Genomic DNA, 20,962 nt, shown 5'->3' with positions numbered 1-20,962 from the left:
AAATCCTCCGTTATAAAAGTCTGCTGCTGAAAATGACCAGACAGGTATAGCCACGTCCACTCCACTCAGGAAAGTGTTCTTCTTTACTGGCAGTTGGAACGTTCGACCAGAAGAAAATACAAACAGCCCCTCCCACACAGTACACGAACTTCCTTAAAATATTAGGTTAACGGAAATAGGATTTTTATGTTTATACCCTACACCATAACTTACTTTGGTACAAACAATTTTTTTTTACTTTGATTGAGATCTGAAACCAAATATTTCAAGCTACAACACTAAATGACTAATCTTAAGTTGCTTGAAAGAGAAAATTTACGTTGAATGAACAACATCAATGTTACGCATTTTTCAGTGTACTTGCGGCTCCGCGGTTGTGCCCTGTGAAGTGTTATACTGTGCGGTACACTTCGACTTCGCCACGTGCTCCTTCTATTCTGGGTGGACTCATCACACTGGGCACACTGACCCGTACGCAGCCCAGCACTGGACGAACTGCTGTGGTCAGCGAGAAGCGGAGGGGACAAAATCCCGCCGTGTCACCTTTTAAGTTCGTTTACGAAGAGTTACTCGTAATTATAGTGGAGATTTGACAAGCCAACGTGAATAAAATATATTTGTCCAAAGCCTTGCTGTTTTGTCGAGGCCAAGTAAAACCGTAGCCATTATTGTTATACAGTACCTATGCCTCGATATCTTGTAACATGATCAGGCTATTCAAGCTCCAGTGTTTTTATCACTGGTTACTGCTGTGCCATCACGATGTGTGGATTGTTCATCTAAATTGAAGGAAATGCTGTAAACGTGGGGTGAGAACAGTTTAAAAAGAGCAAAAGATGACAATGCCATTACAAATATTCCAATATTTCTATCCAACTGTAACTGCAGTCTGTCACAGTGGATTAGATGAGCCTTCAGATAAAACACTGACAGAGGTAGAACATTCTTGACTTGAGAAACTCAATGGTTCTGGTAGAGTTTATTATTAATTAACATATACCATTAAGTTAAACTAATGTAAAAAACACAAATACACAAGGAGCACAAGCTTTAATATTCATTGACCATCTGTAACGAACGCAACAAACACAAGCACAGCCACCGGTCCTGTTACTGGTCAGTCCAGCTGCAGATATTGAGGAGTAGAAGCCCTTAGCAGTCACAGGATACTCTCTGATGTTGGTGGGTCATCAGGAGGCAGCTGACCATAAACAAACTCCATAGCAGTGGACATCTTGTGAGCAGAGACACAGTGAGTTGGGGAAATTAAGCAGAATGGACATTTATGGGAGAAACAGGTAGAGAGATGTGAAGGAGTGAGGGGCAGAGCCATTGTGGGACCTGTAAGACCAGGCAGACAATGGACGAGAGGAGAGCAAACTGAGACAGTTTCATGGACAGAGCCATCCAGATGAAGTCCTCACTTGTCCTTTGTGTTCCCCTAAGTCACCGGTCCAAGTTCTCTCTCAGCTGTGCACTCATTTCCTAAAACACTTTGTGATGATGACATTTGTTTTTAAGCCTCACAATTTCTCCGTGCAAGTGCCCCAGTCTGTTATGGTTCAGAATCCCCAAACTTTTGCAACCTTAATTTCATTAAAATAGCAGATATTGGTAAGATGGGGTAGATAGATAGATAGATAGATAGATAGATAGATAGATAGATAGATAGATAGATAGATAGATAGATAGATAGATAGATACTTTATTAATCCCAGGGGGAAATTCACAATATTGCAATAAGTAATGTAATGGTACTTTATTTTTAGTTAATATTAATTTTATTTATTTTACAATGAATAACCCACAGATCACTCAATCATCAATCAATATGACACACCATTTTCACACTGAGATCCTTTTAATTTTTTTTAACTGACAAAATGAAAAATTATGAGAAGCAGGCAGTGGGGTTACAGATTAATTTTACTTTACAGAGTGCCTTACATGATGAACAAAAACCTTTACAGAGTTTTCTCTTTTTTTAAAATTTTTATCATGAAAGAAGAGTTGATTGACAGGACTCACTTGCTGCTCTGCGATGGTGTGTCCCTGCCATGTGCCCTGCGCTAGCTGGGATAGGCTCCAGCAGCCCTCCGACTGATAGACTGACTAACTACTCACTTGATGCAGACTGCTGCTCTTGTGGCTCTTCAGTGTGGATGCTGATGTCCATCCATTCATTATCCAACCTTCTATATCCTAACTACAGGGTCCCGGGGGTCTTCTGGAGCCAATCCCAGCCAGTACAAGGCAGGAACAACGCAGGGCTCACACACACCCATACACTAGGGACAATTTTGGATCGCCAATCACCTAACCTGCATGTCTTTGGACTGTGGGAGAAAACCGGAGCGCCCGGAGGAAACTCACGCAGACATGAAGAGAACATGCAAACTCCACGCAGGGAGGACCCAGGAAGCAAACCCGGGTCTCCTGTGAGGCAGCAGCGCTACCCACTACGCCACCATGCCACCCTGGGTGCTGATGTTCCTCCTTAAATCCATCAAGTGAGTGCCATTGATTTGTTGCTGAAAACTGAGGTACAGGTCAGGTAGACCAGTAAAGCAGGGCACTACATGGCTTGAGTGCTCGTCTGGTCATCAGGCCACTTCAGTCCTGTGGAAGGCCATGTCATTTATTGTCATTTGAACTTTTCACATTGTAGCCAAGTGTCTGTGATTTATTTTTTATTTTTTGTTCTGTTTTTGCATTTCATGAACTTTGCTGAATTGCTTCCTCCCTCTGCATGTTAATGGTTTAATTACCACATTCCTTCCCTCGTTGTTGTGAATCATTAATTATAGTTGCGCAGAAGGGGTAATGCCACACACCTTACTTCAGACTGCAGAAAGGTGCAAAGCTGAATATTGTGCTTTTTAAATTTATTTTTATGAATCAAAATACCTAAACTGCAAGCAACAGTATATAATTCTTAGATATATTATTCTGAGATGCATTACATACTGTACATAACACATACAGCAGCATTTCTACAAAGGCACATTATATAGTGTGGCCACCAGGGGGCGCCCCAAACACAATTTAAGGTAAAATAAAAGGTACTCTAACATACTATAAGTTCTTTACAGGGCTCATTCAGTCAAGTATAATAATAACAATGCACAATTGGTCACCTTTGACCAGCACTCTTCCATAGGTGTCGTCTACTGCCTCCTGACTTGGACTCCCTGATGTAGAGTAGGAGGCTTCTTTTATGCTGGACTTGGGAGTACTTTTAGTGTCCAAGCACTGCACGTTGGAAGCAATTCTGGGCCATTTGGAACCCCCCCCTAAAGTATCAGAAGTGTTCCCTTGCAACTCTCTAGTACCCCAACAGGATTGTCCCTCAGGACTACAGCTCCCAATATGCCCTGCAGCTGTACAAATGGGTGTTTCACCAGAGGGATACTGCCACCCTATATACAGGGGAAACACTTGGTCCTGGCAAGCAGTCTGCCTCTGTCCTTCCATTATGGCCTCTCAGGTTGGTAAAAGTCCCAACGACCAAACCAGCTACTGTGTCTGTGTGGTCTGCCTTTCTTTTATCACATCCATGATGTGGGCTTTATCAAATACAGTAAAATCAACTGAGTATAGCTCACAAATTTGACACAGCTGATTATAATTATTCTGTAACAATATAATAGTGCATGGAATGACCAAACTGTTCCAACTACCACAGCTGCTTTAAAGTTGTTAGAAAACATTGCAAATGGAGGAATTAGAAGAAAGTGTGTTTTGCAGATCATACTGACTTCTTGATCCATGATGATGACTGTCGTCTCAGGCGATTTAGATGTCCAGGCACTATCATTTTGGAGCTCTGTGCTGTCAGAATACTGGGCTGTATGCTTGATATCAGTTTTATGATGAAATGCATTAAAGTATGTACATGACATTTTACAGATAATTTGTTAACTTCTTTTAAATAATGTATACTGTTATTAAACATGTGGGGGCACGTTGTCATGGCAGAAACACTGTCCCCTGCCTGTATGTTTCCCTGGTGGGTTTCCTTCCAAAGGCATGCAGGTTAGGGGATTTGGTGATGCTGAATTGACACTATTAGTGAATATGTTGCTCATATTCATCCTGCGATGAGCTGGCGCTCCATCCAGGGATTGTTCCTGCCTCATGCTTGATGCTTGGGGGGACTGACGCAACCCTAGGTGGATGGATAAATGGAATAATGAAATATGTATAACAAAAATTTTTCAATGTTCCTTAAAAGTTATGAAGAATCGGCGTTCTAAGCTTAGAGCTGGTTTTACATTTATTACGGAACGTACTGTGTGGCGATTGGTTACAACTGCAATAAATGTTCTTTGCATTGAATGTACAGCTGCCTTTGCAATCACTTTTAAGAAATATTGTGGCAAGGTGTCCTGGGAATCAAACATGCCAATCCCCAGTTCTTATCCTTCTGTTTTCTTTCCCCACATAACCAATCATCACACAATTGTAGCCAGGGTAGATTATGAGAAAGAAGAAAAAAAAAACACAGGTGTAGCCGCCGAAGTAGAAGGCGAGATCAAACATGGGTAAAACGCGTGCCAAACAAAATCTCTCAGTCCAAAAGTTTTTTAAAAATCTTTAGTGAAAGTTAAAAGCAAATAATCCACACAAGAATAAAAGAAAAAAGTAGTTACACACGTAGAATAAAAGGCAAAAAAAAAGGGAAAAATGTGTCTTTTCTAAACGTAGTTTTTCTTGAGAAACTTTAGTTATTTCTGTACTTAACAGTTCTTTACTTCTTCTTTCTATACTTAAAGATTCTTAGCTTCTTCTTCTATACGCTTTAAACATACGGCTTTGTGCTTACATAAGCACAAGTTACTTTCTACTCAAACGTTTAAAACCTTATGCCTTCTACACCTTACACATGGCAAGGCTGGTCACTAACTGGAGAATAATGTTTATTCAAAGCTGTTAGAAATGGCAAGAATGTACCAATTCAATTCTACTTATGGGAGTTATAGGAACCTCCCATAGATTATGTATTGTCATCTAGTAAGATATTTATGAATCTTATATAACTAGGAAAATGGCTCTTATACATCCAGCCCCTAATTGTTTATGCTAGGGCAGAAATCAATTACTTTAACATTACTTAATAAGAGCCTTTACTACTTTACTGAACTTAAATCAGACTTAAGAAACTTAAAACTTAGATTCTACTGTAAAAACACAAAAACAAAAAAATTAAGCATGCAAAAAGAAAAATTAATCATTTCAATCATTTGCTGTTTCCTGGAGCAGGCGCAGTTTGTTCGCAGGTTTGTCCAGTGTGCTGGTCTTAGTGTGCACACAAACTCTTCTGACTGCCTCTTTTGCATCTGGCATTGTCTTGATGACTTGACCCTTTACCCAGGAGTTCCATCCAAGGCAATTTTCAAGCTTTCAGTCTTTGGCAGGTTTCAATCCTCGGCAGGTTTTAAACTTTAGTGTAGCCACCGAAATCAAGTACGGGTAAAACGTGTGCTGAAAGAAATCTCTCAGTCCAAAAGTTTGTTTTAAAATATTTAGTGAAAGTTAAAAGCAAATAATCCACACAAGAATAAAAGAAAAAATTAATTACACACGTAGAATAAAAGGCAAAAAAAAGGGAAAAATGTGTCTTCTCTAAACTTAACTTCTCTTGAGAAACTTTAGTTATTTCTGTACTTAACAGTTCTTTACTTCTTCATTCTGTACTTAAAGATTCTTAGCTGCTTCTTCTTCTATAGGCTTTAAACGTACGGCTTTGCGATTAAATAAGCACAAGTTACTTTACACACTCAAACGGCCCGTTGGCACGAGCATGTGCCCAGGCACGGTTTAAAAACTTATGCCTTCTACACCTTACACATCGCAAGGCTGGTCACTAACTGAAGAATAATGTTTACTCAAAGCTGTTAGAAATGGCAAGAATATACCAATTCAATTCTAATTATGGGGGTTATAGGAATCTCCTATAGATTATGCATTGTCATCTAATAAAATACTCATGAATCTTATATAACTAGGAAAATGGCTCTTATAACAGGGGAGAATGTTATGTTGTTGATAAAGTTAAGCCCATAACTCAAAATAGTGTGGTTGTAAGTAGTTACCATAAACTGTGCAGGGCCATAACGCCTAGCCGAATACCTGACTGTGCTCCCTCACTGGTCCATCCTCAGGTTGTGTCAGGTAGATACAGGGATGGGATTGGAGGAAGAAGGAAGAAGTGGAGATTAATGGAAGTAAAGAGAGGAGAGGCGGGACACATGGAATAGAGCTGAACGCCATAATAGCAGAAAGATATTATAACTTAAGCAGAATTCTTAAGTGAGACAGACATACACAAGAAGAAAGCTTTAGCAAAACGCTAAACGAGTAGAAAAGAAGTGTCAGGATAACGCTGACGAGGGTGAGAAAGGTATAATATATAGAAATGTCAAGAAGAAAATTATGGCAAAACGGTGGTGTGCAGAGAGAGGGAGAAACCGAAGTCGATAGACAAGTTAATGGAGACGAAAGTGAAAGCAAACCCCAACAGAAAGGCACCACAGGTGTCCAGGATGCAAAGGTAGTCGGGAGACAAGAACTGAAACGAGGTGGATGGAGCGTGCAGGGAACAGAAGAAGAGAAGAAGAGAAAGACCGTAGGATGCAAGTGCAGCCCTAGCAACCTGCTGGTGAGTTTTTTTTTTTTTTTTTTGAATCAAGACGGGGTGAGATGAATGGCCAAAGGAGGGACACAAGGAGGAGGAGGAGGATTTCACTCACCTAAGGTCTGTGAGTGTTATTTGGCTTGAGGTGAAACTCAAGTGAAGCGGCCAGTGCCGTTTTATTTGTTGCCCACTACGCACCCGAGTTACATGTGGGGCCCCCGACGGAGTGACTAATTACTCTGAAAGGTATCGGGACTAAGGGTGAGTTCAACACTAGTGTAGTGTTGGGAGGATGATATATGGTTTTGTAAATAGTTTATTATTGTTTTTTCTTTTGTTATAATATGCAAATATTTGGTTGTCTGTTGTTGATTTCAAGTAATGAGAAAGTTCCTTTGCTGTAAACTAGGAGTAAGTTGTGGTTTGTTATGTGCTAAATGGCAGGGAAGAACTCGGGGCCTTGCAACTCCCTCCCTTCAAAGTAGTGTGCAAGTGGGTCACACAATAAATATCTTTGCGATAGTAAACCTAGTTATAAACTTAGGACACCAAAGTGCTCCGAAATTTTAAGGAACATTGAAAAATCTTCACTGTACATGTCTAATTATTCCATCCAGGGTCCCGTCCGTCCCAGCATTCGTCGTGCATGTCTAAAATGTTTCCAGGGCAAGATCCAACCTGCGAACGCTGCAATCAAGCTCCGGCATCACTGGGCCAGCCACATGTTCTGTGCCTGCGCCAAATGAACATCATTCTGGACCAAAATCTTTAAATGCCTTTCAGACAGCCTTGGGGTCACAATCCCTCCTAATCCACTAACAGCTGTGTTTGGTGGGCTCACAGAGGAGCTTAAAGTGGAGAAGGACAAACAAACTTAAAGATAGGGTGAGAAGCTCAGAGTAGAGCCGCTGCTCCTCCGCATCGAGAGGAGTCAGATGAGGTGGCTCGGGCATCTGATCAGGATGCCTCCTGGATGCCTCCCTGGTGAGGTGTTCAGGGCACGTCCAACCGGGAGGAGGCCTTGGGGAAGACCCAGGACATGCTGGAGGGACTATGTCTCATGGCTGGCCTGGGAACACCTTGGGATTCTCCCGGAAGAGCTAGAAGAAGTGGCCGGGGAGAGGGAAGTCTGGGTATCTCTGCTCAAGCTGCTGCCCCCGCGACCCGACCTCGGATAAGCGGAAGAGGATGGATGGATGGAGCACCAACAAACTGTAATTGCCTTTACTACGCTATTAGCAGGTAGACTTATCTTGCTCAAATGGAAGAATCCTAACTCAGCTCTTTTAACTCAGTGGGTAACTGATGTTATGTATTATCTGAAATTGGAAAAAATCAAATTCTCACTTAGAGGATCTGTGCAAAACCTTTATTACAACCTGGAAGGTTCTAATTAATGCCATTTTAGAATAAGCATTTAAATTGATGAAGTGGATTCCCTTTCCTTTTTTTATTCTATTTATTTATTTTTCCTACTATTATTACTCATGGGAGGGTGATTATTTGTTTTGAACCTAGTCTGTAAAATCTGACTTGCTTGTATGGAATGATATTTCATCCATCCATCCATCCATTATCCAACCCTCTATGCCCTAACTACAGGGTCACGGGAGTCTGCTGGAGCCAATCCCAGCCAACACAGGGTGCAAGGCAGGAAACAAACCTCGGGCAGGGCGCCAGCCTACCTCAGGGAATGATATTTAATTTTAATAAATTCAATGTTAAAAAAAAAAACAAAAAAAAGTTACATGGAATGCCCAGTGAGGGCCGGGCAGTATTTTGGCCTTGGATCCCCTGCAGATTTTTTTCTTCTCCAGCCTAACTTAACGTTTTTGCTTTTTTTCCTGTCCTGCTGGCCATTTGACTTTACCCTTTTCTCTATTACATACTGTACAATATTATTGCCAAATCTTGTTAATGTTTTATATCAACTTCCTTTTTATTTCATCTTGCAAAGCAGTTTGAGCTGTATTATTTGCATGAAAATGTGCTATTTAAATAAATGCTGTTGTATCCAAAAGGTTGTTTCTTCGTGAAAACTGTTTGCCACAGTCAGAACACCCATATGGCTTCTCTTCTGAGTGAATTTGAATGTGGAGCAGAAGAGTATTTCTGTGCCAGAATTGTTTACGACATTCAGAACAGCAATTCAGCTTCTCGCAGGTTTCATTTTTCCAAATTTTCTTGGTGTGCTTATGTAATCAGAATATAAGTTTAATATGACACTGTGTAAATATTTTAAATCTGCTTTTCTTTTCTTCTCACATGTACAGCTAACACAAAGTCAGATTTAGTACAGGGGCACAGCATTTAGAACTGCTAGGCAAGCATTAAGACCAGACAAGTTAAGAACAACTACGAAATGGGCAATGTGCACTATTTCTGTGTGTCAAAGTCAGCATGAAACTGTATCCTCTGTGCCTTGTTTGGGAATGGCATGATTCACCGAAGTGGGGGCCTGCACATGGAGAAAGAGTATAACGCCTTGGAACATTGCCTGGCGCACCCTTGAAGCCAACGGACAGATGAGAGATAACGTTATCTCACTAAGGGAGGGGTATCACCTTTTTATATTATATCTATATAGTGTCGGGTTATGCAACATACCGCAATTACAAAAGAACTTATTCCAATAAGGGAACTAGCGCCCCCTGCTGGATACAGCTTGCTTTCAAAATAGGAGTGAACCTCAGTCTTTAGTCAAGATATTCTCATGTTACACTTAATTTCTAACTTTCTCAAGTTTCCCACAGACTCAGTTTAGAACCTGCACTGTTCATAATAAAGCTTCTTTTTGGAGGTTATAAGAAGTTATTCTAATTTGATGGGCCTAAAAGTTTTTCTTTATCAGTCCTGTTGATCATAGAACAGGAACTGTTTTTTTTTTTTTTTTTTGTCCGATATTTCATTTGGCATATTTAAGACTGCATTTCTTGGTATTTTGTTACTCTTTTGCCTCTCCATTCTTAAGACTGAGTACTCACTAGGAACTGATACTTCTATTATCCAGGCTTTCTTTGATTATTACATCTGGTTTTCTGGCATCTATTTTTCAGTCAGGCAGTATTTCTCATTTTCCATTGTACGGTCTGAGTTGTGGTCCCAGTGTCTTTCTGGTACTGGTAAGTTGTACTTCTTAGGCCTTCACCTTTTTGTCATACTTCACCCTTCATAAGGCATGCATGGATAAAGTTCTGCACCCACATGAGCAGGACAGCGTATTTACCACAATAATTGTGGTTTCCACAATTTATTCTTGTGTGTTTTTGAACAAACTTTTTGAATTCTTTTTCTGCTCCTTAACATATTGTACTGTGTTCAGCAGTGGACAAGGAGGGGGAGTTTGTCATTTTTTCTCTCTTATGTGAATTCTTTGCCACATGAATTTTAATGTGTGTCTGAAGATAACTATTGCAAGAGAATAGTTTTCCACATTCAGGGCAGCAATACGGCTTCTCCCCTGTGTGGGTTCTTTGGTGTCTCTGAAGATGGCCTCGCTGTGAAAACTTTTTGTCACATTCAGAACAGCAATATGGCTTCTGCCCTGTGTGAATTGTTATGTGGCGTTGAAGATTGCTTTTTTCTGAAAACAGTTTACCACATTCAGTACAGTAATATGGCTTCTGCCCTGTGTGAATTGTTATGTGGCGGTGAAGATTGCCTCTTTCTGAAAACTGTTTACCACATTCAGAACAGTAATATGGCTTCTCCCCTGTGTGAATTCTTTGGTGGCTCTGAAGATACCTTTTCCATGAAAATGTTTTGCCACATTCAGAACAGCAATATGGCTTCTCTTCTTTGTGAATTTTTTTGTGGCGTTGAAAATATCTTTTTTCTAAAAACTGTTTACCACATTCAGAACAACGATATGGCTCCTCCCCTGAGTGAATTCTTTGGTGGCTCTGAAGATGGCTTCTCTGTGAATACTTTTTACCACATTCAGGGCAGCAATAGGACTTCTTTCCCGTGTGGATTCTTTGGTGTTTCCGAAGAGTGCTACTCTGTGAGAACTTTTTACCACATTCAGAGCACTCATATGGCTTCTCCATTCTGTGACTTAATTGGTGGCTCTGAAGATAGCTTTTATGTGAAAACTTTTTGCCACATTCGGAACAGCAATGTGGCTTCTGCCCTGTGTGAATTATTGTGTGGCGTTGCAAATTGCTTCTTTCTGAAAACTGTTTACCACATTCAAAACAGGCAAATGGCTTCTGTCCTGTGTGAATTAGTTTGTGGCGTAGAAAATTGCTTCTTTCTGAAAACTGTTTACCACATTCAGAACAATCATATGGCTTCTCCCCTGTGTGAATTCTTTGGTGGCTCTGAAGATAGCTTCTCTGTGAAAACTGTTTACCACATTCAGAACAATCATATGGCTTCTCCCCTGTGTGAATTCTTTGGTGGCTTTGAAGCTGACTTTTCCGTAAAAAATTTTTGCCACATTCAGAACAGCAATATGGCTTCTCCCCAGTGTGAATTTTCTGGTGGATCTGAAGATAGCTTCTCTGTGAAAACTGTTTACCACATTCAGAACAGTGATATGGCTTCTCTCCTGTGTGTATTCTTTGGTGGTCCTGAAGATCACTTCTCTGTGAAAATATTTTGCCACATTCAGAGCAGCAATATGCCTTCTGTTCCGCGTGAGTTTTAATATGTTTCTGAAGATTACAACTGTCAGAGAATTGTTTTCCACATTCATGGCAGCAGCATAGCTTCTCTCCTGTGCGAAATTTTTTGTGGCTCTGAAATATACTCATGTCAGGAAAGAGTGTTCCACACTCACAACAGCAGTAAAGTATGATACCTGTATAAAGTTTAAAAGAGAAAAAACAAAAGCTTAGTTTTTAATCCACTACACTAATTTTGACATTACATTACAACAGTAAATAAAATGTTGGTTGAATTTATGAACAAACTTTAACAAGCATAAACAATCTTAAGCCTTAACAATTTGATTGTTTATCCAAATACTACTTAATTTTTTCATCTGTATTACAACTACTCACCACATGAGCACAATTACAGCAGCCAAAAAGTTAAAATAGAAAAATAAATAGATCGCTTGTGATAGGCACAATCAACATGATTATTGGTCACATTTTTCAGCTACATTCTAGAATGGCATCATCAAATATCATTCAAATATCATTTACAATTATTTATATGTTGAAGTAATGCAAGTGCATATCTTCAGTTAGAACAGGGGCCACCACAAGGGCAGCATCATTTTGTGAGAGTTGTGGTAAATTAATTGAATTGAAAAACACATCAAACCACTTCTGAAAATGGGGATTCAGCAGAAGGGAATTTCAGAAAAAGACAAAAGTAAAATGAAAAACTCTTTACTAAGTTCCCAGGATTAGTTAGTGATATTATCTATATGTATAGTAACACAATAGTTTTGCTCGACTTGGGACATGGAGGCTAATGAGTCCCATCTGCGCAATCAAAGTGCGAACAAGTTCATGTGCAATGAATTTTCAACTCTTCAACCGTATAAGAAGGTCATTTACCTCAACTCTGATTAGCATAATTTTGAGCACAGGATCAGAAATACACGGCCATGCATTTTCAAGATTATTCAGATGATTCTATTCAGATGATTCTAAAGATTGTCAATGTACCTGAATGCCATGGAAGAAAGTTTGGAAGCAAAAGCAATGGTCCAGTCTCGAATATGTTCTTTTATAGCCCCCCAAACACAAGTTGGGTCCTGAACAGAGTCTTTGTTTAGAGCTGTAAATTCCTCAAGTGTAGCAGAGGCTTGTTAAATAAAATCACATGTGAAAAAGCCAGGGGAGAAAAAGCTGAAGCTTAACACATCAGTGGTCAAACAACCTGGACAAGAATACAAATACATCAATCGAGTTTAGATCCATCATAAATCTGGCGAGTGCCTGGAAAGAGAGAGGAATGTGCCACTTAATCAGGGAAGGGGATTTATCGAGCTGGGGTTTGATAAATACATTTGTATCCATACCGATGATTAGGTAGGAATTCAGAAAAAGAAAGGATGAATACAACTTTATTATTCTATGGAGGAGCGCCATAGACTGAAACACAGGTGAGTTTTCTTCAACCAATCTCCATTAATGCATAACAAAACTTGCCTTCTGAAACACTTCAAGAACAAAGAACCTTCTACTCTACTGTATAGAGTTTCCCATGATGTTGTACCCACTCAGCACCTTTACCCATAACAATCACCTGGGGCCTCATGTATAACGCCGTGCGTAGAACTCACACTATAACATGGTGTATGTACAAAGCGGGATTGTGCATACGCACAGAAAAATCCAGATGCAGGAATCTGTGTGCACGCATACTTTCACGTTCTTCCACTACATAAATCCCGATCAGCATGAAAAGTAACGCATGTGCGCGTGCCTTCTGTCCCGCCCCAACTCCTCCCAGAATTACGCCTCTTTGAATATGCAAATCAATATAAACAGCCTTCTGTGAAAAGACAATGGGAAAAGCACAGGGGAAAATAAGAATTTCAGTGAATACCAAGTGGAGGCAAAGGAAAAACGTACTATTTGTTGGTTTAAACAGTGGTATAATCAACAAAAGAAAGTTGATCGAGTGACAGTGTCGGAGAAACTCGAAAGCTCAAGTTCACAAAGTCGCACAGTGCCCGAAATAAAAAAGAAATCACATATCAAAGTCGCCGTGAAAAGGCGAGTCGTAGCCCACCGTCTGAGTGTCATATGAAAGCTTATTAGGGTACAGACAAAAAAAAAATAGGCACACAGTGGGGAAAAAAGCACGAAATGTCAACTTTAATCTCGAAATTTCCACTTTAATCACATAGTTTTTTTTGCCATTAAAGTAGAACATCATAAACTTCACCTTAAAATCGTTTAATTTACTAGTTTCTCAAAACCCATTGTAACTAAAGTGGCACGTTAAATGCTTTGTTCTGTATTTGATCTTCTATGTGCTCTACATGTGTGAATCACTACCTGCTTCTTAAACGGGCTTTCTCTTTCTCCGACAGGACACATAATCCATTACATTCATGATATTACAGCTCTCCGAATAATTAAAATACTGAGATGTATACGTGATATCTTTTTCATGATGATAGGAATGAAAGCATGTTATTAAACATGGGAACACTGTGGCGCAGTGCTTGTTCATGTCTCACGCAAGAGGCTTGTGGCGCCATGCGCAACCTTCAATGAAATAATTTATTACAGAAGTACTATCTCTTTCAAACGTACTAACCTCCAATTCCTGTCCTTACTTTTCTTTCTCCAAAAACCCAATCGCCACACAATCAGCTATATAGACGTGAAGCCATCTGTAAGCTTAAAACGCCGATTCTACAAAACTTTTAAGGAACATTGAAATATCTTCGTAGTACATGTTTAATTATTATAGCCATCTATCCTTCCAGTGTCGCGTCAGCACCAGCAAGAATACAACGCAATGCAGGAACAATCCCTGAACTAGCTAGCGCTGCGGCACCGTGTCCTCACATGTTTGATAGATAGATAGATAGATAGATAGATAGATAGATAGATAGATAGATAGATAGATAGATAGATAGATAGATAGATAATTATCAATAAAGATTATTTCAATGAAGTTAAAGTTTTATCTGTATAATATAATCAACATATTTTGCTGCATTTCATCTTAAAAATGATAGTCATATGTAAATACGCGCTTTATAAAGTGGCGCAGGTTGTGCAATATTATAACTGTAGTGCAAGTTTACAGTGAGGTGATTGTACTTATAAGTACAAACAGGTCTACAAGGAGCATTTGATGGACTGATTGAGTGCGTTTATAGTTCTTGGGATGAAACTTTTTCTAAACCGCGAAGTCCGTACAGGGAAGTCTCTGAAGCATTTTGCTGTGGCTCAGGCAGTATCTGCTTCATGCTGTATACTGATAATTCTCTTTCCGATCAGCTGCTGCTGTGATTCCTCACTCAGATACAGTGATATAAATACTCCGAGTGGTGCAGCGAGAGTAATATGGAAAAAGATGATCTGCTGTGGCAACCTTTAACGGGAGCAGCTGAAAGAAGATGAAGATGCAGTGAGAGTAACAACGCTAAAGCAGTTATAGTATTTGGAATACTATGGCCATTTCCTGGACCATTATATTGCTGCAGGTTAATTACAATCAGATGCATTACACTAATAAACAATATGCAGTGTAACAGATAGAAGTGTGGTCCACCTCTTGAACCCTCAGGTACCACTCTGAACACCAGGTAAAAGTATAAATGGTATTTATTTTACTTTTAAACTGTGCACAAAGCACTCTCCACACCACACTACTCATACAATAAACTACTCACAAAACCAATACAATCCTCCACTCCCAGACACTTCGCCCTCCTACCTCCCAGCTCAGCTCAGTGTCTGGGCTTTCCCACAGTCCTTTTATATCCCCTGACCCGGAAGTGGTTCCTGACCAAACCCACAAGTCCTTATTCCCTCCAGGTCAGGGTAAACAGTCCTTTCTTCAGCCCGGGAGCACGTCGTTCCTTCCTGTCACGTGATGATGATGCACTCCCAGGTTATAGGGCACATAAGAGCCCACTAGCCCCCTTACAGCGACTCCCGGTGGCCCCCAAGGTATCCAGCAGGGCTGTGTATACAAACTACAAAGTCCATGAGGCCCTGCTGGAGCTCGGGGCACCATCATGCTGTCTGGAGGGCTCCTCCTAGCGGCCTGGGGGTGGCGACCGGAGTCTGTAGCCGGTCGTCCATCGCAGCAGTTAGTTTCAGTGTATGTATAAAGCCGCGTCAGGAATGTGGAGCTAAGAAAGAAAGGGTGACCACACAGGAACAGTAGCACTGCTTTGACACTCAGGGTGCCGCCAGTCTGCAAAACCGAGTGGAGAAATTGCGTACGCCAAGGTATGAGTTACCGTGGAAATGTGCGTGGCTTTACGCCAAGTTTAGGTTTTATACATCGCGATTTGAACGTGGAAACGTTCGTACGCAACATTTCTGTGCATACGCACCATTTATACATGAGGCCCCTGGTGTTCCAGACCTTCTCATCACAATATTGAAGACATTGTAACAGTTGAGGCTGTTATCGACCTCTCGAACCCTCAGGTAGTACGCCAAACACCAGGTAAAAGTCCAAGTCCATTTTATTTTTATAATAATAATGTGCACAAAGCACCCTCCACTCCACACTATACATACAATAATCAATAATCAATAATAAAGCACAAATAAACACTCCTCCTCTCCCAGACACTTCGCCACCCTTCCTCCCAGCTCAGCTCAATGTCTGGGTTTTCCCAGAGTCCTTTTATACCCCCTGACCCGGAGGTGTTCCTGTCCCACAATCCACAAGTTCTCATTACTTCCGAGTCAGGGGAAAAGTCAGTTTCTTCAACCTGGAAGCACGTCATTTCTTCTTGTCATGTGATCATGACGCACTTCCGGGTTATAGGGCACGTAAGAGTCCGACAGCATCCCTACAGTGACTCCCGGTGGTCCCCAAGGTATCCAGCAGGGCTGTGTATAAAAACTACAAGGTCCATAAGGCCCTGCTGGAATTCGGGGAACCTCCATGCTGTTGGGAGGGCTCCACCTGGCGGCCTGGAGGTGTGTGCCAGAATATTTAGTCGGCCATCCATCACAACATCCCCATAATAGTCTTTTTCCAGATAAACCTTCTCATAACAATATTTTTGCTGGCAGGACATATTTGCCATCTGGCGGTGAGCATCACCTGATTACCCCTCCCTTTATTCTTACGGCCTAATCCTGCGCTGTTAAGATCGATGGCCTTTCAGTTAATCAATTCTTAACTATTCAATTCCTAACAATTAACTTGAGATCAGAAGGACCCATGTATGAAAGCTGGACTGCCTAATTAATAATTCAATAAATGATTACTTGTTGCACTAGCATCCTGTAAGGCTAACGCTAACAAAACAGGCAACTGTGCCAGTGAATGGCAGTGCACATCTTCACTGATAAGGGTCAAGCTGTGAACAACCTTGACACGACACAGTGCTTCACGCTTGAGAGAAAAGACAAGCCTTTAACAATTGATTTGTTAAGCTCATTCATACTTTGTGCTAGTACCCTAAGTTCTTGTCTATAAGCCGCGGCTTATCTAAGGAAAAAAGTTGTGAAAATGAAAAAACAGAATATCGGCTTATACATAAATCCGGATTATACAGTAATCCCTCCTCCATCGCGGGGGTTGTGTTCCAGAGCCACCCGCGAAATAAGAAAATCCGCGAAGTAGAAACCATATGTTTATATGGTTATTTTTACATTGTCATGCTTGGGCCACAGATTTGCGCAGAAACACAGGAGGTTGTAGAGAGACAGGAATGTTATTCAAACACTGCAAACAAACATTTGTCTCTTTTTCAAAAGTTTAAACTGTGCTCCATGACAAGACAGAGATGACAGTTCTGTCTCACAATTAAAAGAATGCAAACATATCTTCCTCTTCAAAGGAGTGCACATCAGGAGCACAGAATGTCACATAGATAGAGAAAACAATCTCTAGCAAACAAATCAATGGTGCTGTTTGGCTTTTAGGTATGCGAAGCACCGCGGCACAAAGCTGTTGAAGGCGGCAGCTCACACCCCCTCCATCAGGAGCAGGGAGGGAGAGAGAGAGAGAGAGACAGAGTTTGTTTTTCAGTCAAAAATCAATACGTGCCATTCGAGCTTTTAAGTATGCGAAGCACCGTGCATGTCGTTTCAGGAATCAGCTTTACAAAAGATAGCAACGTGAAGATAATCTTTCAGCATTTTTAGACGAGCGTCCGTATCGTCTAGGTGTGCGAACAGCCCCCCTGCTCAATCCCCATACGTCAGGATCAGAGAAAGTCAGCGCAAGAGAAAGAGAAAAATAAGCAATCTAGCTTCTTGGCCATCTGCCAATAGCGTCCCTTGTATGAAATCAACTGGGCAAACCAACTGAGGAAGCATGTACCAGAAATTAAAAGACCCATTGTCTGCAGAAATCCACGAACCAGCAAAAAATCCGCGATATATATTTAAATATGCTTACATATAAAATCACAATTTAAATGACCGCTACGCGCGCATGTTGATTCAGCGATGCCCAGAGCAGAAAGAACGCGCTCCAGCCACGTGAGAGAGACGCCAATATCTCACACTCTCTCCCCCCTTAAAGAAATTAAATGGGTGCGAGTGAGACCACTGACCTCCCTCTCTTCTATTAGTTATAGGTTATAGTACATTCGGCTTATCCATGAGTCCGGCTTATCTATTATAAGATTTTATTTTAAAAATTCGTATGATTTTTGGTCTCCGGCTTATACACGAGTCCGGCTTATAGACAAGAACCTAGGGTATATCTTATTATTTTTATCACTAAGCTATATAAAGAAACATTGCCATATAAACTTAAATGCTACTGTAAAACATATACGTGCGTGCTAATATAAACGCCCATGACTGCAGACAGCAGTGCTGTTATCATGGCACACAGCTGCCCAGTGGTCTGACAGAAGAGGCCAGGCTACTGTTTACGTCACGGCACATGTTCAGGAAAAAGTGCCCTAGCTTTCAGTAATCAACTCTTAAGCCCCTATAGTGTTCAAACTAACTAATATCATAATATATTGTGTTTTAAGTTTATTGCCTAAGGTATTGATGAGCTCTAATGCTTCTAAATGCTATTTTAATGGCTTATATGTTTTATACGCTAGCTGAAGAGCTTACCCTTTACTCATACAGGCAAAGGCCTTGCATGCAGTTTGTTTTGACAGAAGATGAGACAAAGTTTGCCTTCTGGCTTCCTCCGAGAGCATGATGAACTTGTCTCACAGCCCGACTCACAGAAACTCAAAATAAAGCAAGTAAGAAGGGCAGGCAGGCGAGAGGCCTCTCTTACAAAACTAATGGTGTCCTTTTAACATTGTTTCAGGCCTAGGCTTTTCATAGCTAAGAACACAAAAACTAATAATGCAGCGCATTGATCCTTGATCACAATTCTCAACAATGCAGAGCACAATGAACAAAACTCCACATTCTTTACTAGTAATAGAGGAGGATGCAGCCACACAATATTGCCTTGTGGCAGCTGGATTTAAGCTTTAAGCAAAAACGATTCTTTAAAACAGGCTGTTCCAACTTGGTTTAAAGATCAGCAACACTCAAATGCTTGCAGTCAGAAGAGAGCAACTTTGCAATTCTCAATGAGATTAGACAGGAGAGAGCAACACAAAAATGAGCAACAAAGAAGAACTGCAAATGAAATACATGATAAGGTGTGTGAACCTTGAACCCGGACACAGACAGACATGGACTCCAAATGATCCAAAACACACACGTTTTATTGTTGGCACAAACTAGCCACGATAAGGCTCTTTTTTTCTCTCATCTGCCATCAAACTTCGTCTCCCTCCACCTGACTCCGGCTCTCGGAATGGAGTGAGGTGGCCGCTATTATAGTGCATCTGGAAGTACTCCACAATTAACAACCGGCAGCACTTCTGCCACACCCTGACCACAGTTCCGGAGCTGTCCGGACGCACCCTGGTGGTGGTCACATCCTCCCATAAGGTTGAGCTTCCAAGCTGTATGTCCCCCATACAATCCAAGGAGGTCGCCATCTTGCGTCCCGGGGAAGATATAGCCCCTCTTCCGGTCCTTTCCGTCTCCCGGCATCCCGGTGGGGCAAGGTTCCCAGACATCTATCTAATAATGAGATTAACCCGCAGTCCTGCCAGCAATCGCATATAATGTACACAGTAGCTCCAGAATCCCACCCCAGACATGCAAAAAAACTAAACAGAGTTCTGTCAAATAAAAACAAGGAAAAAAGCAACAGGTTATGCGTATGAGTGGGCAAACAGAGAGCCTTTCTAACCCCATCATTGACAATACAAGAGTCAACGTGGTGAAAATATGACAAAACAAATCTGAAGATAATTATGACATGCAAACAGATATTAAACAATCGTGGGCCGAGAGAAACACTCAGCGCATGGAGCATGCAAGGCTCACATCCCGAACACTCACAACAGCTCTCTGATCACGTGTGCATGTACACATACAACATACACACATGAAAAAGGAAAGAAAGTAGCCATTATGAATCAATATTCTGGAAAATGTTTAAGCAGTACAGGAATATCATACATAAAACAATCAAAGTGGCCAAGCACCGGTGACATGAAGGACTCCAGGGCATTGGGTGCCTGTTGAGGACCAGTGAACAGCCACTGTTCTCTTGGGAAGGATCTGTGATGCTTGGCCAGATACAGTCATATGAAAAAGTTTGGGAACCACTCTTAATTCTTTGGATTTTTGTTTATCATTGGCTGAGCTTTCAAAGTAGCAATTTCCTTTTAATAGATGACATGCCTTATGGAAACAGTAGTATTTCAGCAGTGACATTAAGTTTATTGGATTAACAGAAAATATGCAACATGCATCATAACAAAATTAGGTGCATAAATGTGGGCACCACAACAGAGATATTACATCAATACTTAGCTGAGCCTCCTTTTGCAAATATAACAGCCTCTAGATGCCTCCTATAGCCTTTGATGAGTGTCTGGATTCTGGATGGAGATATTTCTGACCATTCTTCCATACAAAATCTCTCCAGTTCAGTTAATTTTGATGGCTGCCGACCATAGACAGCCTGCTTCAAATCATCCCATAGATTTTCGATGATATTCCAGTCAGGGGACTGTGACGGCCATTCCAGAACATTGTACTTCTCCCTCTGCATGAATGCCTTTGTAGATTTCCAACTGTGTTTTGGGTCATTGTCTTGTTGGAATATCCAACCCCTGCGTAACTTCTACTTTGTGACTGATGCTTGAACATTATCCTGAAGAATTTGTTGATATTGGGTTGAATTCATCCGACCCTCGACTTTAACAAGGGCCCCAGTCCCTGAACTAGCCCCACAGCATGATGGAACCTCCACCAAATTTGACTGTAGGTAGCAGGTGTTTTTCTTGGAATGCGATGTTCTTCTTCCGCCATAAAGCGCTTTTTGTTATGACCAAATAACTCAATTTTTGTTTCATCAGTCCAAAGCACTTTGTTCCATAATGAATCTGGCGTGTCTAAATGAGCATTTGAATACAACAAGCGGCTCTGTTTGTGGTGCGAGTGCAGAAAGGGCTTCTTTCTCATCACCCTGCCATACAGATGTTCTTTGTGCAAATTGTGCTGAATTGTAAAATGATGTACAGATACACCATCTGCAGCAAGATGTTCTTGCAAGTCTTTGGAGGTGATCTGTGGGTTGTCTGTAACCTTCTCACAATCCTGCCCATATGCCGCTCCTGGATTTTTCTTGGCCTGCCAGACCTGCTGGGTTTAACAGCAA

The 20,962-nt window shown here is 41.1% G+C and overlaps 1 protein-coding gene across 1 annotated transcript in view; it reads right to left on the bottom strand.

Moving 5' to 3' along the window:
- LOC127525830 (zinc finger protein 845-like) overlaps positions 1 to 19,281 on the bottom strand; it is a 61,567-nt gene extending 42,286 nt beyond the window's left edge. The window contains exons 1-2 of the mRNA XM_051933880.1: positions 19,149 to 19,281; positions 10,047 to 11,441 (exon numbers count right to left, since the gene is read on the bottom strand). Coding sequence (XP_051789840.1) covers positions 10,047 to 11,441; positions 19,149 to 19,281 — 1,528 coding nt within the window. The remainder of the gene's footprint in view (positions 1 to 10,046; positions 11,442 to 19,148) is intronic.
- Between the last annotated feature and the right edge of the window lie 1,681 nt (positions 19,282 to 20,962).

Source organism: Erpetoichthys calabaricus, chromosome 1, assembly GCF_900747795.2.
Source record: "Erpetoichthys calabaricus chromosome 1, fErpCal1.3, whole genome shotgun sequence".
Classification (NCBI taxonomy): domain Eukaryota; kingdom Metazoa; phylum Chordata; class Cladistia; order Polypteriformes; family Polypteridae; genus Erpetoichthys; species Erpetoichthys calabaricus.
Note: the sequence above shows the minus strand (reverse complement) of the source record. Positions and strands in the feature narration are given on the sequence as shown.